General features: G+C 38.4%; 1 protein-coding gene across 1 annotated transcript in view; it reads left to right on the top strand.

Annotated features, from left to right (window-relative positions):
- Positions 1–15,000, top strand: part of BORA (BORA aurora kinase A activator) — a 45,904-nt gene extending 30,904 nt beyond the window's left edge. Inside the window, exons 10-13 of the mRNA XM_032792302.2 lie at positions 948–1,555; positions 3,022–3,153; positions 8,888–9,065; positions 13,132–15,000. Of these exons, the coding sequence (XP_032648193.1) occupies positions 948–1,555; positions 3,022–3,153; positions 8,888–9,065; positions 13,132–13,190 (977 nt within the window). The 3' untranslated portion in view covers positions 13,191–15,000. The remainder of the gene's footprint in view (positions 1–947; positions 1,556–3,021; positions 3,154–8,887; positions 9,066–13,131) is intronic.
- The last annotated feature ends 4,607 nt before the right edge of the window (positions 15,001–19,607 follow it).

Below are 19,607 nucleotides of genomic sequence, written 5' to 3'. Positions count from 1 at the left end.
TTTAGCAGTAAAGTATCATCAATGTAAATGTATAAAATGTTTACCTGAACAGAATTCCTTAAAGTGCAAAAAATAAATTAGTGGGAAAAGGAATCATGAAAACTCACAGTATGAAATAAAGGGGAGCCATATGATTGGAGGAGGAGGGTTTTGTCTGAAGTTATGTATCAAAAATAAGATAAGCAGTCAGAATTGTGATTTTAACTAAAAAAGTTCAGATGGAAGTAGTAGGAAAAACTATTTTGATAGAGTTAGTGTCTTACATTTGAGCTCTGATCCGCATAACTAGATTAAGCTGAGATTAAATGAATTCACTAGTTTAGAAATCTAGTGGATGCTTATCCATATGAGACTCCATAATCTATTGCAATTTGGCAGTATGGGTAGTCTGTGTTCTGTAAAAATTTAGTCTATTTGCATAGCTAATTCAGTCAGAACCTGCTGTCAGATACTTCGGCAAAGTTATGTATAAAGACTGAATAGCTACTTTCTACTCTGTGCCTGATTGTAATAAGTTCTGATAATTTTCACCCTCAAAAAGCTTCTGTAAAACTAATGTGTTCTAAGAAATCTACAGTAGTTGCCTGGTATGAATATTAGATTATTGGACTGGAAGCATTTTGGGGTAAGGACTGTTCATTTTGACACATTTTGGTACTGCCATTTGAAAACCCAGTCTCTGCTGTAGCACACCCATTAGAGAAAGGAAATCTTTAGCTAAGCAGGATTAAAATTTGAAAGTATGATGGCTAAACGTGTGTAACAAGTAGAACCTTTAAAAATAGTTGTATCAAATGCCTTTACTGCCAGGAGACGATACTCAAGGGCATCACCACCTAGTATGGCTGTAATTGTTTTAGTGACTTCTGGTCCTAGGATTCAGACTGTTGGCTTTTCCTCCATCTGAAATCTAATTAATTGAATTATTCTGTTTTTACTATGGACAGAACAAAGGAAGTTGACTTTTCGTTCTCCCGATGTTCCTTCTGCGCCAGTCTCAAACAGAATGACACCCCCAAGTACTAGAAGTCCTTATATAGATGGCTGTTCTCCAATTAAAAATTGCTCTCCTATGAGACTTGGAGCATGCAGAGGGACTGCACAGTATCAAACTTCCCTCATTAGGATACCATTTACCCTTGAAAATCACAACGAAGAGGCAGAAGACAAAGAGAATGCCCTACCTGCAGAAGTTCTGTTACCACAGATGGACACTGGAGTAAATTTACAGCAGCAGGATGGTGATACTTTTGCACATGGTACACATTTAGTTGTGGCGACTGTATCTATTTCACCAGATCACTCTGAAGCTTGTGAACAAGGACTGGCATCGTTGCAGGATATAGAAGGTTTAAAAGAGAACAATACTGTTGATATGGTTGATTCAGTTGAGGTGTCAGATGAGAACGCTTGGGTTAAGGAATGTGTTGGTAATAGCAGTATGCCAATGACCAGCTTCATGACAGGAATTACTTTCAGTATTGAAAGCTCTCACATGTGCATATCACCTCTTGCAGAAAGCAGTGTAATTCCTTGTGACAGCAGTAGTATTCAGGTAAGAGTTTTTGTTTTATTTAAATAATTTAGTAAATTATACTCCAAGTTTAATCTCTGTTTTCACATTTGTCCCTGTACCATTCTGGATATACTTTCTATCACCTCTTATCTGATGGAGTGTAAACACTGAATTGTGTGACTTAAAGCTTTTTTCATATGACTGGCAACACAGCAATTCAAGGAAATATTTATGTTACCTCAGTAGTGTTGCCGGCACAAAGTGCATGAGGCCAAGCAACAGCGGGGGGGCCCGTCGCCCGGTGTGCCGCGCCAATAAACACACCAGGGTGGAGAAGCAAACCAAGTTTATTTGAGATCTCAAAGCGGTGCGGGGAGACTGACGCCTCAAATCAAGCACAGCTAAAACAAGCAGTCTGTTCCTTTATATCCCATGAGAACTTTTCTTGCTGACTAGCAATCCCCCGTTTCGCCTCCCTTTTCTGTCCTGCTGCAGCATTCTCTTCTCACACACTTCTTTGTCTTCCTCCTCCCTCTCCCCTTTCTGCTGCAGAGACATGTATGCTGTATCTAAGAGTGGCCTTGAAACTTGCTTCAATTTAGCTCCAGTGTATTACAGCAGGGAACTGGCTGTTACAATCAGAAAACTAACTGCTGACATTACATTTTACAGCTATTAACACATTAGGTTACACTAGGTTACGCAAAGTGTTTAAACATGGAGGAACAATGGTTCATTGAGGCCTGAGCAGGAGGGCTTTATCGACACTCGTGGTCTTCCATTTTCCCGAATTACCTAGACTTATGCCTAGTGACACCAACAGTAATAAATTTGGATTAATCCCAAACTAGTTTGATTCTGGTTGACCAATTTACCATCTTCTCTTGTTTCTAATGAATCTGCTGCAGTTAACTAAGTTATTGCATAATGCAGCCTTTTGCTTTTTAAGTTGCAGATTTTCAATTTTATTTAAGCCTGCAGTTGCATATTTTACAAGATAATACAAGTCACACACATCCAGCCATATCACCTTGGATAGGAGGTCTCCAAAGAAGTCCTGGTTTCTGAAGGTAGTGAAGAAGCTATGATGATAGTAGTAGGAACTGTCCTGTTGAAAATGCTGACGCCTTAATATTTGAAAAAGTTCTGAGTTGTGAACATTAATTGTCCATGTACTTTTAACACACAAGTATTTCCAATTTGCCTATTGGACTTTCCCTGAAATTTCAATCAGATAATGAATAGTTTAGGACAGAGGTGACTCTAAGCATGCATTGTTAAATAATTGCCAAATATCACCTTTAGATGTAGCTGTATTTCAATGGTTCATATTTTCATTACTGATATGTATAGTTTGTATGTAGATTAACTTTATAAATACAATGTGAAAGGATTATGAAGTATGTGCCACAGAAATGTAAATTAAATTAAGTAATGCATAAGAAATAGGGGAGCTTATCTGGAACAGAGAACATAGGATATTAATTCCTGGCTTTTATTCCTAGGTGGACAGTGGCTATAATACACAGACATGTGGAAGCAGCATTATGGATACAGTTGGGGCTGAGAACAATTGCAGAGACAATAATGTACATTCTTATGAGGCTCAGAACAAATCTCAGCTTTCCAAAACTAAGGTAGGAAATGCATAGAATATGTTTTTCCATTTCCAATATCCTTTCCTTGTTTCCTCCCAGCCTTCCTTCATACCACTCCCTGCTAGGTCAGGGATTTGACAAATTGTTTCTAAGAACTTGTGGGAACTTGTAGACAGCAAATTTATTTGGCCTTAGTGTCAAGTATTAGATTAAAAAGATGATCTATAAAATAAAGGAAAATTATACTGAAAATCCTAATTTTAAAATTCACACGTTCTCATGACAACAAAGGCTACCCCTGGGGGAATTCTATGCCAAAAAAAATTTAAAATTCTGCACACAACATTTTAAAATTCTCATATTTTATTGGTCAAAATAATGTGGGGGGAGGGGGTTTAATGCAAAATGATTCACAATTACAGTCAGTCATTGAAAACAACATTGCAGGATGTACAAAATAATTTGTCCCTGTCCACATGCAGTTTTGTAGGGAATTCTCGAGCATGAGAACCTGGTGCAGCTGCATGATGTAAAGGCCATTCATGTCATGGAAAAGAACAAATATCCCTTTTGCCCTTTAGTAACTTCATCTGGACCTGGCTGGGTACTCTGGAAAGTGCTTGGTTCTGATTGTCCTGACATTTTAGTGATTGCTTGATAAATGTTTTATTTGTCCAGTCTTTTTAATTTATTATTATTTTAATGGGTAAGTAAAATAAATCCCGAGCTGTAATCTAACCCCATAAAGTGAGAAAGAACATAGACCTCCTAGCTGAGGATTCCCTTACAGTCATTTATAACAAGGCTCGTTTACATCACTCTGGCAATGTAAAGGAGCCTTTACACTTTTACGTTTTATGCTCCTGGGGAATTGGCTGAGAATGGGAACAGTAAGTTAACAATAGGAACATTAACCATGTTACTATGCAGGCAGGCTGCTACACTTTTGCCTCAGAGAATGAGATGAATTAACTATCTATAGCAACATTGTTCTAATAAAAGAACAGGAATACTTGTGGTACCTTAGAGACTAATGCATTTATCTGAGCATAAGCTTTTGTTGGCTACAGCCCACTTCTTCGGATGCATAGAATGGAACATATATTGAGGAGATATATATATATATATATATACACACACACACAGAGCATAAACAGGTGGGAGTTGGGCAATTTTGCAGCAGAAAAGCTTCAAAAACAGACTCGAATGAGAAACTGCTGAGCTGGAATTGATATGCAAACTAGACACAATCAACTTAGGCTTGAATAGGGACTGGGAATGGCTGAGCCATTACAAACATTGAATCTATCTCCCCTTGTAAGTATTCTCACACTTCTTATCAAACTGTACTGGGCTATCTTGATTATCACTTCAAAAGTTTTTTTTCTCGTACTTAATTGGCCTCTCAGAGTTGGTAAGACAACTCCCACCTTTTCATGCTCTCTGTATGTGTACATATATCTCCTCAATATATGTTCCATTCTATGCATCCGAAGAAGTAGGCTGTAGCCCACAAAAAATTATGGTCAAATAAATTTGTTAGTCTCTAAGGTGCCACAAGTACTCCTGTTCTTTTTGTGGATACAGACTAACACGGCTGCTACTCTGAAACCTGTCATTGTTCTAAATGTGAAAAAAAAAAATTGTTTCAGTGTTTGAAATAAAAGATAAACAGTTTTGAAGGAATGCAAAGAACAGACTCTTGTTCTTCCACGCCTTATCCCATCTCAGGCAAAAACTAACTGAATTTTGTTTCAATCCAATCCCTGTTATAAAATGAACCTCCATGCAATAAAAGGATAGCACTGGCTGATTGATTGCATTTCTAACCCTGGCAAAACAGCTGCTTGCTTGCTTGCAGCAAAGGAAGATAGGCAGGCAGGCTACTACATTTCTGCCTCAGGGGACAGAGCCTGCCTTATGCCTAGCAACCTTGAGCCCTACTTCTCCATGCCCGGCAAGCTACACTGTAGTAAGTCTCTCTCGCTTGTTCTCACACACCTGCATGCCCCGCCCCCTGATGGTGATTAATGTCTCCTAGGGAGGCATGCATGCCCTGCCCTGCCCCAACACTGAAGTGATTTGCGTCTCAAATGGCAGCTCCAGATGTGCTGGAACAGATGCGCTGCCTGGGCTGCCCAGGAAGAGGCGCATGTTCCCTGCATTTTTCTGCATGGGGGGACAGATATCTAATGACCATAAGAATTCTGTGCCTGTGCAGGTGCGCAGAATTCCATCAGGAGTAAAAGGCACTGGGGGCTTGGGGAGAACTTGGCTCAGTGTTCTTTGGCTAAAGCATTGGTGAGACTACGAATGGACAACATGCCATCCCTGGATATCTTAAAAGTTCCATGGTATTGACTTTGATTCAGTACGCTGAGGAATGTCTTTAAGATAATTTTTCAACTTGAGATCTCTATTTCCACTTGTGGATCTCATTGTACAGAGGCAAGGGAAAGCAACAAATACAGTTTCTGAGAATAGTGAAAGGGAATATATTAGACTAAAACAAAGGGGAATTATTCAGTTCTTCAAATGTTTGTGTGTATTCCACTCTTGGTACGCCTATGCCCTGTGTGCATGAAGTCAAATTATTTAGCACAGCAGTGTCTGTTGGGGCTATCTACATCTCGAGTGCCCTTACACATCCCCACGCAAAGTCAGAGTGGGTCCAACTGCTCTTCAGTTCGTTCTTACCATCCATGGCTGTGAGACAGAACCCTGCAGTGTCTGCATCACTATGTGCTTTATGAAGCAAATAAACACATCTTTGTATTGTTAGTTAGGTGTTAAATTAGTTACTATTAGTGTATATAGGGTTGGTACATCTGTTGGCAAAAACACCCCCAAACCTCTGTTAGTGTTAGGAATTTTTTCCTCTATGCCTGAACCAAAGGGTATAGCTACACTTGGAGCTGGGGGTGTTATTCCCAGCTTATGTAGCTAACATGCTAAAGAGAGTAGTGAAGCATGAATAGCAGCAAGTGGCGGCATAGGTTAACTGTGTTGAATATGTATGCACAGGGTTCAGGTGGGTTAATATTTGGCATGGCTAGCCTGTACCGCTGCTACCCTGGCTACATTATTATGTTTTGTGTGGAAGGTTGATACTTGCGCTAGCGCAAGTATGTCTATGCAAGCTGGGAATCATACAACCAGCTCAAGATGTAGACATACCTAAAGTTGCCTGGCTTCAAGAACTGCCTTTTATGTGAGACAGGTGTGTTCTTTAAAAAAGGACATGGAAGGCAACAGGGGCTTGCCTCAAACTTCTGCTTTTACACTATTTTATGAAGCCTGCTTTAGATCAGTGCAGAAAGGACCTCCCTGGACCTGAACTGACTATGTGCAGGAGCGATCAAGTTAGCTGTGGCTCAAGGTTGAGTTCCTAGGCTCTTTCTCTAAGATGACCTCAGCTGCAGAGACAGGCAAAGTTGCCAAGTCCTCCTCAAAATGTTCTAATGGGTAGGGAAGAACACTATTCCTCCAGGGAGCAGAAGTGCAGATTGCCTTCCTCAGGCCCTAACTGGAAGAAGCAAAAATCTCCTCACTTCACTCCCACAAAGGGGTGGTTCAACCCGGAATGAGTCCTGATGACACCCTGGAAAACACGGTACATGACCAATGGTACCAGCCTATGAAGAGAGTCATGCCATGCCCAATACCAAATCGATGGTACTGATGTTTACTCTCTCCGGACTGATGAACTTGGCACTTTTGTTGGACATTGTTGGAGTTGTCCCCAGGGAACTGCAGTATGCCACCTAATAAGGCAATTCATAGAAGACCACAAATGGACACTGAAGATCCTTTATCTGTAACATTTCACAAGTCACAAGTAGGGTGAATAGCATGTTTCCTCTAGATATCCAGATTCCAGCTATTCTGGACTATCTGCTAAGATTGAAAAAAAAAAAAAAACAAAAACACAAAACCCCAGGATTGTCCATCAGCTCTATTAGAGTATGCTTGGCAGTCAATCAGCTGACCATCTCCTCCATGCAGGGTGACGCCATTTTCTCCCATCTTGTGGTAGCTAGGTTTACGAGTCTCATTCCTGTTTTCCCCCAGTCAGTCACTTCCCCCCTAGGATTTCTGTGCAGTCCTAGCAGGGTTGATGGCTGCTCCCTTTGAGCCCCTCACATCATTTGTCCATGAAAAATGGCGTTTTTAGTGACAACTATATCAGTGTGGCAAATAGGAATAATACAAGTGCTTAATTCTGGCCTATCAGATGCTGTAGTCCATAAGGAGAAGGTCACCCTTAGGCCCCATCCTAAATTTTTACCTAATGTAGTCTCAGACTTACATTTGAATCAAATGAGTCATGTACCTGAGCTCTTCCCTAAACTCCACTCCCACCAAGAAGAAGCCAGATTGCATACCCTATATGTGATCAAGGCTCTAATATTTCATCTGGATAGGACCAAAATGTTTAGTTTTCTTGAGACTAATTGTAGCATTTGCAGGTTGGATGAAAGGTCAGGCAGTATCTTCCCAGAGGCCATCTAAGTGGGTGTCTACTTACTTGAGGGTTTTTTGAGCTAGGCAAATTAGATCCTCAGTGCAGGTTAGGGCTCACTCCACCAGAGCTGAGGTAAGTTCTGTGGCTTTCTTGAAAAGTGTACCCACCTCTAAAATCTGAAAGTCATCAGGGACCTGGGGATCTGGTCATATACGTACATGACATTTTTCCCTAGTTGAGGCATCACACTCTAACACCTGTTTTGACAGAGCAGTCCTGCAGTTGATTATTTGAGTAGATACTGAGCAAGTGAATTCTATACATCAGGTCAAAGCTTGAGAACCGTCAGCAGTGACATCTGTATGGACGATCACATGAAAGAGCAAATGGTAACTTTGAGATGTTGTCCATGTGTATTCCTTGACCTGTCTTCCTTCCCCACTACTACAGAGTCCCCTTATGCCCCAAATCTGTATTTGTGCAGGGACTGAGGAGCAGCTGGCTCTGCTCTGTCCTGCCCTTTATGCCCTTGGGGAAATGACGACACACAAGAGCAATCACATCATGCCTCATCCCCAATGAACACTGCTGGCCAAAAGCATCCCGATCTCACTCACACAGGGCACATGTGCACCAGAACTGGACAGCATCTATAAGAACCATAATTACTATAGGGGGAATAGCTGTTTTTTATTTCTGTTTTTTTTTAATTTTCAGAAGGGATGAAGATAAAACTGTGTTATACTGGTGATCTGAAACTTCCAGTAACTTAACCCCCACAATGATCGTTTATAACATGGAGACAAGATGGTTGAGATAATATCTTTTATTGGACCAACTTCTGATGGTGAAAGAGACAAGCTTTCTAGCTTGCACAGAGTTCTTCTACAGCATCTGTGTAAGCTCTCTTTCACCATCAGAAGTTGGTCCAATAAAAGATATATTACTTCAACTACCTTGTTTCTATCCTATCAGAGGGGTAGCCATGTTAGTCTGGATCTATAAAAAGCAGCAAAGACTCCTGTGGCACCTTATAGACTAACAGATATATTGGAGCATAAGCTTTTGTGGGTGAATACCCACTTCGTCTGACAAAGTGAGTATTCACCCACGAAAGCTTATTCTTCAATACGTCTGTTAGTCTATAAGGTGCCAAAGGACTCTTTGTTGCTTGTTTCTATTATATCTTGAGATCAGCACCCTTTATAGCATGGACTGATTCAAATGAAGTGAGGTCTGAATTGTTACCTTATTGAAATGAGGATTTTTGAAAGAATTATATTAAAATAGATTTGTTTACAAACCTAGGAGTTTCCTGTTTTAAACTATAAAGACAATCAGCTGTCAAGAGCAAAGTCGCCAGAGAGTCAACCATGTTTCCATAAAGTAAAAACATACAATACATTATTCAGTCAAAATGCAACTTGCAACTTTTCTACTTGGAAACATACCAACGAACATCAGATTCAGAGATTTCACAAAAATGGTATGTGGATTTTTATGGAGAACTTAAAATGCTATTGGTTAGTACTTGTTAATCGTTTATCTTGTATGACCTGAAGAATGATGAGCACAGTAATACTACAACTGAGCTCAGGTAGCAGACCAAACTGCTGCCTTGCTGCTTGTTTGATATGTATTATAGGGAGCTGGGAAGCAGCAATCTATACAGGTTCTCCTAACCACATCCACTGGACATGGAAAATTAGGGAGGTGTGAGCTGGACTCGAAACAAAAATGATAGCATTTTTTCTTTTGAGCTGTTTGTGTGAACAATAGTGGCAGGTTTCTAGAAATGGCAACTTGTTCCAAAATCTTAGCTGTACTAGCTTCAATAGAAATACACTCTGCATATTAGCAACCTTAGAATGGGTGAATTTTTAGCAGTTTCTTAAACTGTTTCCGTGTTTGGACACTGGACAACATTCACATTAGGGCTGTTGATTAATCACAGTTAAGTCATGCGATTCAAAAAAATTAATTGCCATTAATAGTACTGTTAAACAATAGACTACCAATTGAAGTGTATTAAATATTTTGGATGTTTTTCTACATTTTTATATATATATTGCATTCTGTGTTGTAATTGAAATCAAAGTGTATATTATTCTTGATTACAAATATTTGCACTGTGAAAGATAAACAAAAGAAATACTATTTTTCAGTTCACCTCATACAAGTACTGTAGTGCAATCTCTGTCATGAAAGTGCAACTTACAAGTGTAGACTTTTATTGTTACATAACTGCACTCAAAAACAAAACGATGTAAAACTTCAGAGCCTACAAGTCCACTCAGTCCTACTTCTTGTTCAGCCAGTCACTAAAACAAACAGGTTTGTTTACATTTACAGGAGATAGTGCTGCCCTCTTCTTATTTACAATGTCAACAGAAAGTGAGAACAGGTATTTGCATTGCACTTTTGTAGATGGCGTTACAAGGTATTTACGTGCCAAATATGCTAAACATTCGTATACCCCTTCATGCTTCGGCCACTGTTCCAGATGACATGCTTCCATGCTCATGACACTCATTTAAAAAAAAATGCATTAATTAAATTTGTGACTGAACTCTTTGGGGGAGAATTTTATAACCCCTGTTCTGTTTTACCTGCATCCTGCTATATATTTCATGTTATAGCAGTCTCGGATGATGACCCAGTGCATGTTCATTTTAAGAACACTTTCACAACAGATTTGATAAAACACAAAGAAGGTACCAATGTGAGATTTCGAAAGATAGCTACAGCACTTGACCCAAGGTTTAAGAATCTGAAGTGCCTTCCAAAATCTGAGAGGGAGGAGATGTGGAGCATGCTTTCAAAAGTCTTAAAAGAGCAACATTCTGATGAGGAAATTGTAGAACCCGAACCACCAAAGCAGAAAATCAACCTTCTGCTGGTGGCATCTGACTCAGATAATGAAAATGAACATGCGTCGGTCCGCACTGCTTTGGATTGTTATAGATCAGAACCTGTCATCAGCATGAACCGCTGGAATGGTGGTTGAAGCATGAAGGGATATATAAATCTTTAGTGCATCTAGCACATAAATTTCTTACCACACTGGCTACAACAGTGCCATGAGAATGCTTGTTCTCATTTTCAGGTGACAGTGTAAACAAGAAGCTGGCAGCATTATCTCCTTCAAATGTAAACAAACATTGTTTTATTTTTAAATGCAGTTATTTTCTGTACATAATGCTACATTTGTGGGTTCAACTTTCATGATAAAGAGATTGCACTACAGTACTTGTATTAGGTGAGTTGAAAAATACTGTTTCTTTTGTTTTTTATAGAGCAAATACTTGTAATAAAAAATAAAGTGAGTACTGTACACTTTGTATTCTGTGTTGTAATTGAAATCAATATATTTGAAAATGTAGAAAACATCCACAAATATTTAAGTAAATGTTATTCTTCTGTTTAACAGTGTGATTAATCACGATTAACTTTTTTAATCTCTTGACAGCCCTAATTCAGAGGAAACCAGTTTGAGCTATTGGAAGATATTCAGGGGATGATATTGTAATTCTACAGTCTCCGTATATTCACTGTTCTCTAAATAAAGCAAAAAGTAGATTACATATGTTGCAACATAGCCATTTAGTGTACATGTAACCTAGACGTTGCCCATGAACAAATTTGCCCTGATCAGCACCTCTAGTTTTCATCCACCAACATTTCTTCCAGATGAGGACCCTCAAATGTTTAGTTAACATCTCAAGGGGGAAAAAGGTGCATGTTACATCAAAATATCTGCTGTGAAATTGCCAGATGGGGGTGTGAAGCACACAATATAGTTCTACTTCCATAACTACAGTACTGGTAATCCTTATTTATTCATTGTGCCCTCCATAATTAGCTCACTCTTCCCTCATAATCTTTTCCTGAATGTGCAAAAGAAAAACTTCTCTTTTGAGTGTGGTCCAGTGGATTTAAGCACAGAAGTAGCAGTGAGGGACTCCTCTGGGACTGTTTTGATACCTAGTTCTTTACCAAAAACTTTACCTCTTTATCCCCTGCCCTTCTCTGTCATCTGCCCATTCTAGTGGACAATTGTCAACCAGTCCTTTTTCTTTTACCAGTTCTTGAGAGTACACAGTGACCAATTTTTATCTTCAGTTTCTAATCTCATTGCTTAAACACTTTTCAGTAGAATGGTATGTTGGAGTTTCAATATAAAAAATATTAGTTTTACTTTTGGCCACTCTTTTCTTCCTACTTAACTATGTCTTTTGTGTTGCTGCTGGTACTCGCTCCTTCCTTCCTTCTCCTTGAAATATGCGGAATATTTGAAACTGAACTACTCCATTCTCCTGCCCAACTTCAATAGCTGTGCAGATGTCTAGTTGCATTCTTGCTTGTATCTGATAGTTTTCTGTCCCTATTGATACTTCCTCTACCACAAAGGCCTTTCCTTTATGGAGTTCCACAAGATCTTTTCCCATATTCATTCTTTTTACCAACTTCTTCATCTATTCCATTTTCCTTCACTGTCCTCAGAATATAATTTATGATCTTAATTTTCTTGCTCCTCTTCTTGCATTTTCCTAGGTTCATAGATTGGCTTGTCAACCCCTTTGCAACATTGCTCGTATTCTCACTTTCATATACACTTGACATTCTTAGCTAGGAATTCACTTTTTCAGCTTCCTTTTTAGTGGTAATTCCCAAATCCCACCTCTGTGGACTATCGTATTTGCAGAATAACTTCCTGTCAGTTCTAAGAAATAAATCTTCTCCATCTCAATCAACTCAACTAGCTCCTCATCAATTTCAATACAAAGAGAAGTTTTGTTTTTAAAAACTTCCCATGGACTTGGCCTAACCACTCAGATATTTTCTTATACCATCTGCTTACAACCACTGACCTGTGGCCCTCCCTCTAATATCTACATTGCTGGTCTCTACTTTACAGTTTCTGATATTTGGAACAGTCTTCCCATATCTGCCTCAATTCTCTCCTCTTTTGCCTCTACTTTTGTGCTTTTTAATTTAACTCTGAAAATCAGTTGGGGATACAGTTTGCATGAACGATGCTACACAAAAAGTTGCTATAGTCATACTGTATCAGGGGAAAAAATCAAGACTGACTAAGGAAAGTCTGATGATTCAGGAAAATAAACAATGGCCATCACTGTATAGGTCAAACCCTAAATGAGAAAATGTGGAGGGATTCGATGAGAGAATATTTCTCAAAATATATTTTTTCTAGCAAAGCTGGAATGATTTTTCAACACTGAAAATAGATATTCAACAGAAAAGCAATAAATTATATATCCTTAATTTTGCTATTGTTGGATTTGCTTAAATTAGTGGTGCAAAACTGGCAAAGATAACATGTCAGATTTAACTAGCCAAGTTTACAAAAACCGCTGGACTTAAAAACCTGAGAAAACAATACACTGAATTACTCACCAGCCTGGCAGTTGGAGACAAAGGTATTGGAACTTCGCACTCTACCTTTGTGGATAACCTAATCTTAGAAGCTGTGTAATGAATGTTTGTCCCAGGATCAAATTCTTCCAGTTAAGTTTTTTTTTCTTTTACAGTAAGGACAAACAGTCCCAGGATCTTGGATGGAGAGTCTGCCTGTCATTCTGTGCAATAAACTGCAGAAATGCCTCTATCAAAGTGATTAGACCAAGGCTGACAAGTAGCCTTTGGCACATATGACTTTTGCAAATGGAATCAGTTGTGTTATAGTTTGGAGGGAACTGTCTCAATTACATTTTGAACTACAGTCTGAACACTTTTGAAGATAAAATGTGAGAAGGATTTGTATGGCACTTAAAAAACAAGTCATCTGAATTGTTACTTGAAACAGAAAATAGCTTGCAAAATTTTGTCAAATCACAAACCTCTGTATGTTTGTTATCTTTACCTCAGCAATGACCACTCTGGAAAAAGTGTACGTTGAAACTGACAGGAAGGTTTCTATATCACTAATAAAATATTATTAATTTTCTGTTTCTTCAAACTTTTAAGTATTGCAAAAATAATCGAAGTTTGTGATTCGTTTAAAATGTGTAATCAACTAATTAACATACTTTTCTGAGGTGCTTTCTGTTTGTTTGTTCTTTTACATTTTTTTAAACTTTGTCCTTTTTTTACCTGTCAGTTTATGGTTCTTGGCATAAATAAAGGTTGGTCCCTGCCATAGTCTCTATGCCAAGGAGGATAAGTCACACTTCACTATTTAATTGTGATGATAAACCCTTGAAATAGGAGATATAACTATCAACTGCAACTAAGTATGGCACAGTGTTTCTGTGTTATGTGTTTTAAGTCCACTTGAATAATCCAGGGATTAAAAATTTACAGTGCATGTATGTCCTGAACTGTATACTTAGGTCTGATTTCACAAACCACAGGGCTATAAAAATAACTTTATACCATTAGAAACTGAACATGCTGCTTTCTAATTCTGTTCTCTGCAATGTCATGAGATCAGAAATAGGGAAAAAAAACATTTTGTCATCCTGCTTCCCCTCTTCTGCTTCCTGCTTGTATTGGCATGATTTTAGTAGCCACTATCTCGTAAAACAGATGCTTTATGCCATTTGAAAGCAAGGATTTCAGACTTTCAGAAGGTATAAGGAATGTGTAGGGTTTTATTTTTTTATGATTACCAGCATATAATGGATGCTAATATTATGCTAATGTAAGGTGGGGGAAAGAAGAGGGAAAGCAATATGGTAATCAGAATTTTATGTGAATGTAAGGTTGGATCTTGTGACCTGATTAAGCTAGAAGCACATTGGTAGACCAATACAAGTATTTCTGAGACAATATATTTTTTTCAAAGCATTTGCCCTGTACCAGTAATGAAAATGATCCCTGCAGTATCAGTGGAAGTTCTGGACTCTTCTGGTTGAAATGTGAAATTAAATGTGATTTATCATTTTAAAATTAAAATTTGTTGGATTCTTCAGAGCTCCATGTTCAATGATCAGAGTTTTCAAATTAGTCACAGATAATAAAGTAATCACTAAAATTGTTTAATTGCTCCCCTGTGTAAAATAAGCTTTTTCATAGGTAAGGCAAAAAATGAATAGCACAACTGGATGAATGTGAAAATAGTGAATTGTATAAAAGTTTTTGTATGTTTTGTCTATCCTCTTTTCTTTCTTCAAACAGACTGTGCCAAGAAGCAACCAACTATATATTTTGACTTAAGAAAAACAAATATTTTTAATTATGTTTAGAAAACCTACTGTACTAATGAACTACAGTGCCCTTTTGACCATCACATTTCTCTAGTTTTACTTAATTCATCAGTTGGCACATATTGCACAAAATGGTCACTGTTTACATTAAAGAAAACAATTTACATTGTTTTAACAAGGGTTTTTTATATTGAAAATTATTGTATATTTTTAAGTGATTTAATGTAATAAAGACTGATTGTTTCTCCCTCACACCCTAGATTGTTTTGGATAGTTTTGTTTTTAGTATCATGGCAGACTAAGGACATTAAGATACTTCTTTCAAATGGGGCAGGGAACCAGTTGGACTAAAGCTGATTTTATTGTGATGTACGTCTGATGTTGAAGGTCCTGCTTTTGATTTTGATTAGGGCTGTGAAGTGATTAAAAAAATCATGATTAATTGTGCGATTAAAAAGATTAATCGCACGATTAAACAATAGAATACCATTTATTTAAATATTTGTGGATGTTTTCTACATTTTCAAATATATTGATTTCAGTCACAACAGAGAATACAAAGTGTTCAGTGCTAACTTTATATTTATTTTTTATTACAAATATTTACACAGTATAAAACAGTCTTTCAATTTACCTCATACAAGTACTGTGGCAACCGCTCTAGGCATGAGAATGAACTTCAACTGTAGAGTTATTAACAAAAAAACCTGTATTCAAAAATAAACAATATACAACTTTAGAGCCTTCAAGTCCATCTCAGTCATACTTCTGTTCGTAATTGCTCAGACAACAATTTGTTTCCATTTGCAGGAGATAATGTGCCCGCTTGTTTACAATGTCACCTAAAGGAGACAGGCCAATTCGCATGGCACTGTGTAGCAGTGTGGAAGAATTACATCCAGATGCGCAAAAATTCGTATTCCCTTCATGCTTCAACACATCAGAGGCCTATGCCTCATAAATTGATGACGGTTTCTGCTCGATACGATCAGAGAGTACAGCCCAACGCATGTTTCATTTCATCAATCTGAGTCAGATGCACCAGCAGAAGTTGCCTATTTTTTGTTTTGGTTGGTTTGGGTTCTGTAGTTTCTGCATCAGAGTGTTGCTTTTTCAAGACTTGAAAGCATGCTCACGCCTTGGTTGCTCTCAGATTTGGAAGGACTTTTAGATTCTTAAACTTTTTCAAGTACTGTAGCTATCTTAGAATCTCACGTTGGTACCTTCTTTGCATGTTTGTCAAATCTGCAGTAAAATGTCTTAAAACGAACATGTGCGTGGTCTCATCTGAAGACTGCGCTAACATGAATATATGGCAGAATGGGGGTAAAAAGAGGAGGAGACATACAACGTCTTCTCCGGAGTTCAGTCACAATTTAATTAACTGCATTTTTTTTTTGTTTTTTTTTAATGAGTGCGTCAGCATGGGAGCATGGTCCTCTTAGCAGTGGCTGAAGCATGAAGGGAAGATGAATGTTTAAGCATATCTGGCATTGCCAAGTGTTTACATGCCGGATACAAAAATGCATGCAAACTACTGGTCTCACTTTGGTGGTGACTGTAAGTAAGAAGAGGGCACATTATCTCCTGTAAATGTAAAACTTTGTTAGTAATAGCATTGGCGAACAAAAGTAGGATTGATGGCTTGCAAGGCTCTGAAGTTTTCATTGTTTTTGTTTTTAAGTGCAGTTATGTAAACCAAAAAAAAAAATTTAAATTTGTAAGTTGCACTTTCACAAGAAAGGGATGCACGACAGTACTTGTATGAGGTGATTGAAATAATGACTATTCAATCATTTTAGTGTAAATACTTGTATAAAGAAAATTAAAGTAAGCACTGTCACTTTGTATTGCTACTTGAAATCAAAAATATATTTGTGAAATGTAGAAAACATACAAAAATATTAAATTTAATTGTAGTCTAGGTTATAATGTATTAAACATTTATCTCGTCATTAATTTTTTAAATAGAGATTAATTTTTGAGTTAATTGCATGAGTTAATGTGATTATTACAGCCTAATTTGATGCTGCTCATTGTAAGCTGAAGCATAGTCATGGTGGTTGAGTATAATGCCAGTTTATAAATTGACCGTAATACAGCAGACTGTGTCAAGTATGAGTAAAATGTTACTAGTCCCTATCAGTGTTATCTCACTATTGAACTTATGGAGAAGTTTTGAAAAAATGAATTAAGAGGGAAGTAGTATGGAGAGAGGGAGGTCACTTATCACTTCAAGTGTTTAGAAGATACTGGTGCTAATGGCAGTGGTTTATGTGTCATAACGTATAATGTCCCAAATCTGAACCTTAGGTCCACAATTGGTACCTGCATGAATTCCTTAAGCTTATTACCAGCTTGATTCTGACAGCACTGCCACACCCAAAATGATAGTGTTTTGGGGCCTCTGACTTCCGCCAATCTCCCGCCTGGGGACCCCAAGAACCAATCTTGATCTTAAACAAGAGAATACCATTCCCTCCCCTTCTCCTCCCGAATTTTTCTCTGGCTTCCCTGAGAGATTTAACTGATTCAACTCTTAAATGCACAATACAAGAGAAGTAATGGTCCCTTTCTTCCACAAAGAGGCATAACAGATACAGCAACAGAGAGAGAATTCTATCCTCCCCACCAGTCCTGGTAGTTATGCCAATCCCCTGGGATAAAAAGGGATACAAGAAAAAAAATCCCATCAGGTTCTCTAAAAGAATCTTTTATAAAAGGAAACAGAGGTAATTCTACTTTTTCGCTAACTCAAGATGTAAATATTACAGGGTCCTATCTTATAGACACAGAAAGAAACTTTCCTCCCAGTACCAATACAAATCAAAATATTCCCAGCAACTACACATATAAAAGTTAACCAGCCAGATCCACAATTGCAAATAGAGTAAAACAATTAAAAAAAACAAACCTAAACCGCCTGTTCTACTTACTATTTGAAGAGAAACTTAGAGAGCCTGTAGTAATGTCTGGTCTCTCTCAGACCCCCCGAGAGAAGAACACCAGAACAAAGGACTCACACCCAAAACTTCCCTCCACCCGGGGTTGAAAGTATCTTGTCTTGATTGGTCCTCTGGTCAGGTGTTTGGATCCCTGTTTGTTAACCCTTTCCAGATGAAAGAGACATTAACCCTTAGCTATCTGTTTATGACAAAGGGAAAGAAACAGCTTTTTTAAGGCATAAAGAAATAGCCATATTTGATTACCATTAGGGAGAATCATGAGTAGAGTAGAGCAGAGTCACAAGTTGACTTAGGTAGGTGGCAAAACCCTTGTATTGCCTTTTCAGAATAGTTGGTCTGAGCAATGCCATGAGCCAGCAGCTTTGCTTGGTAGCAGCAGGCTCCTCATTTCATTTTTTCCTTGCCTGTTGCTTATCCCTTTTTGTTAGCACTTTTGTGTTCACAAGTTTGCTTCCCTACTGTAGAAGTGTATGCTACTTGCTATCAGCCCTCCAAATTCTCTTGCTTCGATCTCCAAGAATGTATGCAAATATGCAGCATTATCCTTCATGAAACTCTTGGATACTACTGGGTATTCAGCTGCCTTTACTTGTTCCTGTCTTCAATAGGTATGGAGTGACAAATTTCTTACCTGGATAACTTTCTGCTACCAGCATTTCCCACAATTCTGTGATTGTATAAGATATTCCCCTCCTTTCTACAGTTCTGGAGGTGGTTCACTGTTACACCATAGACTTCTGCTGGCCATGCTCACATCTTTGGCTTGCTGCCAGAAGACTCATTCCAAAGCTGTGTAGACATTTAAATATGATTAGTGATAACCTTAATGCCAACCAGTGAACTATGTTCAGTAGTCTAACTAGCCCACAAACTATAAACAAATTAAATGTCATACAAAGGAGGGTAGAATTGTGGGAGATGCTAGCAGAAATGAAGCTACTGGATAAGAAATTTCTCATTCAATGAGTAATATCCCTATGGCTTCTCCACTTGAGGTGCACATGTGCCCTATATGCCTTTTACAGCCTAGGGTGCTGCATAACTTTGTTCTCTGGGAAGTAGTGAGCAGTAAACATTAAGCAGGGAAGGATAAATAGACTGAAACTAAGAAATCTTTCCTTGAAAATAAGTGCCCAAATAGAAAGTATTTTTGGATCATTGCAAGCAGCACGTTCCTTCTGAAAAAGGCCTCTGCAGAGGACAGAAAATCTACCTTACAATGTTTAAGAAAGGTGTTAGAAGATCATGTTGCCCTATAGATTTCAGTTGAAGCAAAGCTCTTATTGCCTATGATGTCACTAGAGATCTTGTAGAGTTCCAAAATTGGTTCACCTGCTACTGTGTTGCTACCCGCAAAAACAATCTAGGGCACCCCACCTATATTCTACCAAGGGCTCAAGGTGTGACTTGGTCAATATAGGTACCTGCCCTTTCCCTCAGGGGTTTATAGGTCTGCAGAACCTTTTCCCAGTGCGAGAGCCTTACACAGCTGTGCTCTAAACATCTACTTCTTCTTCGAGAGATGTCCCTGTGGGTGCTCCACTCTAGGTGTTGGTGCGCCCCTGCACCTTTGATCAGAGATTTCTGCAGCAGTACTTGTAGCGGCCACTCATGCTCAGAGCCTGGCCCCCGCTCTGAGTATACCTCTAGTGAGCATGTGCGGCCAGTTCCCTCAATTCCCTCTCTACCGTCCCCGGCTTGAGACGGAGCTCAGCAGATTCCTTAAAGAATTTCTTTCCTCATCTTAAAATAACTTGTAGTTAGACAGTTTCTTGTTAGTTAGTTGTTAGTTAGTGTTACATACCTTTTTTCTACTGTTACAAAAAAAATTTGTTCTCTCAGGCGCTTCAAATATGCCTGGCTCCACAGGCTTTAAGCGCTGCTCCTCCTGTA

This window comes from Chelonoidis abingdonii, chromosome 1 (assembly GCF_003597395.2).
Source record: "Chelonoidis abingdonii isolate Lonesome George chromosome 1, CheloAbing_2.0, whole genome shotgun sequence".
Lineage (NCBI taxonomy): Eukaryota > Metazoa > Chordata > Testudines > Testudinidae > Chelonoidis > Chelonoidis abingdonii.
Note: the sequence above shows the minus strand (reverse complement) of the source record. Positions and strands in the feature narration are given on the sequence as shown.